The 7,933-nt window shown below is 34.3% G+C and overlaps 2 protein-coding genes across 3 annotated transcripts; both read left to right on the top strand.

The window, feature by feature from the left end:
- The first annotated feature begins 1,624 nt into the window (after positions 1–1,624).
- Positions 1,625–3,681, top strand: LOC109789859 (transcription factor MYB35). 2 transcript variants are annotated; one of them, XM_020348895.3, is made up of 3 exons: positions 1,625–1,969; positions 2,067–2,196; positions 2,681–3,681. In XM_020348895.3, exons 1-3 carry the CDS (start codon positions 1,840–1,842, stop codon positions 3,429–3,431), a joined length of 1,011 nt encoding a protein of 336 aa, XP_020204484.1. In that variant the 5' UTR covers positions 1,625–1,839; the 3' UTR covers positions 3,432–3,681. The 2 variants fall into 2 exon arrangements, with proteins under 2 accessions (XP_020204484.1, XP_082932821.1); XM_083076695.1 differs by having other exon boundaries at positions 1,635–1,939; positions 2,681–3,633.
- A 658-nt stretch (positions 3,682–4,339) lies between these two features.
- Positions 4,340–7,497, top strand: LOC109789858 (tRNA (Ile)-lysidine synthase). The gene is made up of 4 exons (XM_020348894.3): positions 4,340–4,861; positions 4,964–5,077; positions 5,721–6,014; positions 6,920–7,497. The coding sequence occupies exons 1-4, from the start codon at positions 4,445–4,447 to the stop codon at positions 7,118–7,120; spliced, it is 1,026 nt and encodes a 341-aa protein (XP_020204483.1). The 5' UTR covers positions 4,340–4,444; the 3' UTR covers positions 7,121–7,497.
- The last annotated feature ends 436 nt before the right edge of the window (positions 7,498–7,933 follow it).

The following is a 7,933-nucleotide window of genomic DNA, read 5'->3' as shown; positions in this document are numbered from 1 at the left end:
AGATAACAGATAACTTGATGTGTATATGACTATCTCTTTTTCTCATGCACTAATGTATATACATAGGCACAATATTAAAAACCTTTCACAAATTAAACGGACGTGCACCAGTTTTTTATTTTTGCAAATTTCCGGATAACAGTAAAATTATTGGATGTACATTGTGCTAACCAATTTGAAAAATCATAAGACTTGGTCATAGAAAAAAATCATAACAATTTTGGTTCTTGAAACATTAAAATATTTTTTAAAAAAATTAATTAAATTAAATATTTAATTATAAGATAATTTCTCAACATATATTATATATAAGAACTTTATATTATTCTTTTCAAAAGTCAAATTCAGAGAAATCACATTTTAAACAACCCACCATAGAGGTATTGTCTCTTAATGAAAATTAGGATTTACTCCATCGAGAAACCAACAAATTATATACAAATAATTAGTATTTTTAAGTAGAAAAATGGATAAAATCAAAATTTCCTAAGAACAAAACATGATCATAAACCTCTGTATCATTTAAGATTCCTAGTTTTCTACGCTAATTATTCTTTAACAAGAAATAGAAGTGACCAATATATTATCTTCGAACCAAAAATCTAATTGCATTTACACCATTTTCAAATCAATTAATACAATTTTGAAAGAAACTTTTCTACCTTGTATCAACCTTTTATATGCTTATTAGTCCCCCTTGGTTGAGACCCTATATAAGTTTTACACTAAGGTTCTTAAATCGTAGCAGGACTTCGCTACAAATCCCTTAATCTAACCTTATAAACTTAGAGCATATACTATCTCATCTAAACCTATGGTGCATTCCTGATACTACTAGCATTTGTTATTATAGTGGGACAAAATCCAATTACCTTCAACGGTCGTAATAGTTAACTAATTGAGGAATCATGAAAATAGAAAGAATTTCATTTCGAGGAAGAGAAATATGAATACAATAAAAAGAAGCTAGAAAGTGATTATATAATTTGAATTTAAAATTTAATCTTAAAATGTGAAAAAATAAAACATAGTTCTAAATTTAAAATTTTCAAAACCTAAGCGTAATCAGTGAAACCAAACAAGGCTTAATCTAAGTGTCTCGAATGCTGAAATTATTTCAACTAACAATATGAAAAATAATAATATTTATTCTTCAAAAATTGTTCTATAAAGTTCTCATGCTTGCAATCATTTAAAGGCTTTGTAATATTACATATGATGATATGACGCAGAACTGACGGTATAAAATTTTAAAAATTCAATTGGAAAGGCATATGATACATTTTTTTTTTAATTTATCCGGGAAGGCCTATGATACTACCAATTTAATTAGTTGAATGTTTAGTTTAAATTAATACTCATCAACTTTTGAAGACATGTCAAAAGCCAGAGTTAGAACAAGCATTTACTTTTAAAGAAAATGAACCAATCAATCTGTTTTAGTTATAATTTAATCTAAGTTTAACCAAATAATTCACCAGATTCAAACCTGATCTTGAAATGCATAAGGACCAGCATGTCACCATGTGAGTATTGCTGTGTTAGAGAGTGGTGTTCTTTATTTCATCTCTCCTGTGAAGTTTGTTGTGAATGATGAAAATAATCATGCAAATTAAGTTTAATTCATAACAAATTCTCATGCATTCCTTGCCTACATACCTGTGTTACCTTTAAACTCATCTCCTCCATTCTCTCTTTCCTCACAAAGAGTGTTTGCAGAACAAAGTTGTTTGCATAAGATACCACTCTGTCCATGTCTTAAACTTGGCATTTTCTTTTTTCTTTCATAAACATTTTTAAATCCCTTGAATCCTTTGTGATCTTGGATTAATAGAAAAGATGGTGAGGTCTCCTTGTGAAAAAATCAATGTCAAAAGGGGTGTATGGACTGCAGAAGAAGATAGAAATAAGCTTGCATTTGGCTCCAAGCATGGATCTGGTAACTGGACTTCTGTCCCCAAAAAAGCAAGTTAGAGATTTTTTAAAACTTCCATGTTAATGGAATTTGTATGTCTCAATTTTCAACTTCTTAACTGTAAGTTTTGCATTTGGGGACATTAACACAGGGCTCAAGAGATGTGGAAAGAGTTGTAGGCTTAGGTGGAGTAACTGCCCCAGGCCTGATCTTAAGCATGACAATTTCACCACCCAAGAAGAAGATCTAATCATTAAGCTTCATGCAGCCATAGGTAGCAGGTGAATAATGTGGCCTAATTCTTCAACTTGGTCTTGCTTCCTCTACTTTTGGATTATTTTTGTGACTGAATGCAGCCCCCTCTATGACCATGTATTGTTGTAAATTGTAATCATCTAGCCCTTGCTTTCTCCTTATTTTGTTGCATATGCAAATAAATAGATCATATGTTTTAACCCTCAAGTTTCTTTTTCACTGTTCCAATTCTAGCCACAATCTCCTGTAGGTATTGGTCTCTTATTTCTCTATTGCTAATTGAATGTTCTACATATTTAGAGTTTGAAGACCAGTAGTATTGTGGAGTTATTTTTGACAATAGAAAGAGGCACAAATGTTAAAGAGAAAACCCCATGATGTTACTTACTTTTACAAAGCAAAATGTACCATCTACGTTTTTTTATATCCCAAGTTCATGACAAATATAATTGCTGACTTTTTCATGTTTAGGGCATTAGAATGATGGAAGTGTTAATATCTATGTGCCAGGTGGTCTATAATAGCTCAACAACTTCCTGGGAGAACAGACAATGATGTGAAGAACCATTGGAACACAAAGCTGAAAAAGAAGCTCTCTCAAATGGGGATTGACCCTGTTACTCATAAGCCCTTCTCTAAACTCATTGCTGACTATGGAAACATTGGGGGTTGCCAGAAGCCTAGTACCCAAATTGGGTCCATCAATAAAGACTTCAAGAACGCAATGATGTTGAAATCAGAGTCCCATCAAACACAGCCCCAAGAATTTAGAAACACCAATGACCAACCAAAGCTACCACCGACATCACCACCCAAAATTGAAACTACCAGAACTAACTTTTTGTTCAATAGAACTCATAGTGATAACATCTCAATGGATCTTGCCCAAGTCCAAGGCATGCCAATGATGTCAGATGCCTCAAATTGCTTAGACTTTGAGAATGGATCTGTGTTTGGGGAAGATTGCTTGTCAAAAACTTCATCACCATCTATTCCTTCTACTTGTTCCACTTCAGCTTTTAGTTGGAATGACTTTCTTCTAGAAGATGCTTTTACAACACCATTTTGTGATAATCATGAACATGACATGTTGATGTCAAAGGACTTGGTGAGCCAAATAGAGAATGTGACCAGACAAAGTAGTGACTTCCAATTTTCATCATCTTCTGACATTTCATTCATAGAAGCCATGCTTGACCAAGAAAATGAGATGTTCCTAAGTTTTCCTCATCTTATGGAGGAACCATCCAATTTGAGTTAAACTTTGAAACAATAATTTCACAATGACATATTGTATTTGATTTTATTTCCTTATTTTGTATTCTGGAACTAGTAATGTTATTTTGTTTCTTTTTGTCTTCAACACAATTATCGTAACAATGCTATACGAGAATGGTATATTCTCAATGAATTTCCGTTGACTATTATTCTAGCATGTTTGAGCTAAACAATTTAATGCCATGAAATTTATCACTGTTCTAGAACACTAAATGAGAAATCTAAAGTCCAAACTAAATTCTATAATTAATAACTAATAAAGTTTACTGTTTGAAATTCAATTTTTTTATTTATAAATATAGTTGAGGTAATCTTTACAACAAGTAATCTATAATTTTTAAGAACTTAAATTCATAAAAAAAAACTATATAAATAAATATGGTGACTTTTACTTTTATTTTTAAAATATCAAAATGTTAGATTTGTAGCCATTGAGAATGCAATATACCAACTAGTTGGGGCTGGGTTGCATTCCATGAATCTCTCGCGGATTTCAATTAACGATGGAATAAAACTAGTTGTGTTTTTAATTTACACGTCAGCAATCAATACATAATAAACTTGTTTCTTCATATTAAAAATATTATGCTTTTATTTTAAATCTGTTTCCTTTACTTTTTTTGAAGGTTTCCCATACTTTATAGTATTCTATTCCATAATTTATAATCGCTTTTTTTTTTTATAAAAAAAAAAAAACTTTAGCCGAGTTACCAACATTAAAAATGACAAAATAAATTGAAAAAAATAACATAAATAAAATATACAATTTTTAGTTTTTATCTTATAACTATTTTCAAAACTCACTATTGAATTAAAAATGACATATTATTAGGTAAATAAATATGTAGAGGTAGAGGGTCTTGCTTAGATAAAGAGGAAATTGAAGATGAGTGTTTGGTTGTTTATTAGAAAGGAAAATATATTGAAAATATTTGAAATTCTTTGTTTGCGTATGTATAGGAACGTATATAACAGACCCAAATTGTGGCGCGGAAGATGAGTGAGAAGAAAGAAGAATCAAATATGGTGGCAATTTCGCTTTACAGAGGAAACCTTCACCGAGTAGCGGAAGCGCCTCGTCGATGGCCAATGCCAGGCCCCAGAATCACTCTCAAAGACTTCAAATCCCTCCTCGCTCGTCGTTCCAAGGCACTCTCTCGCCTTCACGCTTCAAACCCTAACCCTAACCCTAACCCTAACCCTCTCTCCAACGGCTCCCACCCCGCCAATCCCGGCGAAGGCCCTTCCACCGCCTCCCAAGAGCACGAGGATCGCAAAGAAGTGCCGCTCGTCGCCGTCGCTTCCGCCAAGACACCGCTCGCCGAACCTGATTCGCTCAAGAGCGAAGAGCCTTCCGAGAAGGAGAAACCGTCCGTCGGTGTTGCTGCTTCCACGGAGAAACCGAATGAGCCGGTAACCGGTTTTCAGCGGTCTAGTTAGCGGAATTGTGTTTTGGTTTCGATCGGTTAATTTATGCGTTTGTTGGCTATTGCCGCGTGTTTGTTTTATGGCTAGGTCGTTGACAATGTAGATCTGCTTGACGAAGAGGAGAAGAGGAAAAAGGAAATTGAGGATAAGTTGCAAGGGTTGAATGATAATAAGCATAATCTGGTGCTGGTGTTGAAGCAGGTAAGGGTTGGTTTCCCCCTGTGAGCTTCTAAATTCGATGGAATGTGATCAAATTCGGTCAGATATAGAATTCGCTTTTCAATAATTAAGAAACACGAGTCCTTCGTTCTTTTTTATGCTGAGGATTTGGTATTAATTGGGAAAGCTATTTTGCGTTTGGGTGTTGCGTTGTGTCTTCTGTATATGCTTGCATTATGAAGAGAAATGCTAGCACACTTTTAGTATCAGATTCTGTACTATTGACACCTTTGTTAGAAATCACAAAATTCAACGTTTGATGAAATATTAATGATCCACCGAGATTTCTAAATTTTTAGCTTATTATTATTCAATAATAAAGAGCCACGTTTCATTTGTTCTTTTTATGCAGAGGATTTGGTATTGATTGGCAAAGCTGTTTCGCATTTGGGTGTTGTGTCCTATGTGTATCCTTGCATTTTGTGAAGAGAAATGTTAGCAATACTTTATTGTTGGCTGAAACTTGTTAGAAATCACAAAATTGTGTGGGCTCTACTTCTTATTTAATTAGTATCCTTTATGATTCCATAGTTTTCAGTTAGTTTTAACCAATGAAAGAGTGTAAAAAGTGTATTGCTAGCATTGCTCGTATGTGAGTGATAGGTTGGGCTGTGTTAATTGGCAGATATTGAATGCCGAGGAGGAGTTAAAGAGACGAAGTAGTATGCAAGTGGTTGTGATGCGTGCTCCTTCAGTTCCACTTCAAGGGGATGCAACAAATGATACTGGTTCCATGACCAGGCACATGGTCCCAAGGTTGGGATCAGAGGGAAATCTTGTTGGTGATGTTGATGGTGGTGAAGGGGATGAGTTTGCTAATAACAATACTATGCATTCTCGCCATATGCTTCGGCCAAGTAGCATGTCACCTTCTTCAGAGTCCCCTCTTCGGAGGACCCCCAGCATTCAACAGAATGTGGTAATGTATATGATTATTACTGTGAGTTCATGTTTCGTTGAATGTTGATGTGTTTTGGTTTGTTTAACTGTCATCTGTTTTTTTTGGTTGAGATTCAGATGTATGATCAGGGTTGTTGGCATGAATTTGTGAATATATAAGTTGTTGGGTGCATGTAGGAGGGACAAGTATGGCAGGATAGTCAGAGTTATGTTTGTTTAGATATCTAATAATGGTAGAAATAAAGTTACGATTCCATTGTTTGGGTGTTTTATGATAAAATGCTCCATTCATTTAATTTTAAACTATCTAAACAATAGAACCAAATACCATTCCATTCCATTTCACCTCATTTCATCATTCTAAAATAGCCTAACTTATAACTATAACTAAATCCAAATTACTCACTTCCTAATGTGAAATGCTGAGCACCTCATTTAGCCCCATTAAGTTGCAGACTTGGCTCCGGAAAGGGTTGAATTAAGTATCAAAATATGTTGAATTTGTATATATTGGATTTTACAGAGGCTAAATTGAATTTATTGTCGGTCATGTTTACTCTGTTGTCTCATTGTCTGACACTTTGATTGTTACGATTCTATAAACTAACTTATATGTGTAGAGTATGAACATGCTGTGTCATTGTCTAGGCTGCATTCATGTAACTCAGCTTTACGTTATCTGTTTAATTTTCTCTTGTTTTGTAGTTAGTTACCAAGTCTAACAATAACTACCTTAATGCATATAAACATGCCTTTATGCAAATGGTATAGATTATACTTATTGAACATACGAGTACAGAGTAAAGGCAGGCTAGAGGGAAGAAGAGCCCATTAATATAATATTACCTTTGAGTTTCCCTGTTTTCTCATCATATATATATATATGATATATATTGATGCCTAGTTGTTATCTTTTCCATGAAGATTTCACATCCTTCTCGAGCAAATTTGGGAGCTGCAGGTAGTCCATCACGCTTTGCTCTCTCAGGTCATCAGGGAAATCCCATGAACCTGCCTTCAGTATCTGTGTCGGGAACTAGTTACATTGCATCATCCCCTTCCCCAGCAGCATCTGGTGGCACTTCTGTTTTCCGAGATGCTCGGCAGCCAAGTCCATGGAAGTAGAAGCTTTCTTTTTTGCTTTGACAATATTGGTGATCTGTTATCATTCTCAATTTCTAAACTCTGGTTTGGTTGTATATAATTTTCTGAATGAGCAATGCTAGGAAGTCGTCTGTCTGTGTATGGAGAAATCTATTAATTTGTTGCGTCTTACACTTGAGGGAAAAATCTTGAAGGGGCTGTCTATCATGAGCTATAGCGCCAGATTCTCTATCTTGTTGTTTTCTTGAGCAGGATTTCCAGTTATAATGTACTTACCCTTTAAAAACATTGAAACGTGAATTTTTGACTTGTCAGCAGGTTTAAGCTATTAGAAACATTGCTGAAATATCCAGAGTTGTACCTTTATATACGTCTTCATTCAGACATTGTTCTTAGCATCTGAGCACGTGTGTTCTCTTATATCTTTTGGACCTCTGTCAACAAATGATTGGGATTAGTTATATTGGATCTGTCAAGCCCGTTTATGATTTCATCAAATGTGCAGCAAATTGAGTTACCCTTGTTGGGTTTTCTCTAACGGATACAGGTTACGTAATTGAATCGTTAGCTATGTAAAATCTGAGGTGATTTGTAGAAATAAAAGGTAATATTCATAGTGTGTTATTGGTTGTACTCCAAAAAGAAAGTTATCATACATCTTCATTCACAATGAAATGGGCTTAGTGCAAAACCTCAGTCTACCTAATGTTATCATTTATTCAAGCAGTGTATAAAATAATTTCATTTTAACATGATGTCACAACCTCATAATGCTTTAATGCAAATGAAAATGGGAAATATTTATGATAAGCAAATTTACCTAACCCTAAACCT

The sequence above is a fragment of the Cajanus cajan genome, chromosome 6 (assembly GCF_000230855.2).
Source record: "Cajanus cajan strain Asha chromosome 6, NIPB_CcT2T_4, whole genome shotgun sequence".
NCBI classification, from domain to species: Eukaryota; Viridiplantae; Streptophyta; class Magnoliopsida; order Fabales; family Fabaceae; genus Cajanus; species Cajanus cajan.
Note: the sequence above shows the minus strand (reverse complement) of the source record. Positions and strands in the feature narration are given on the sequence as shown.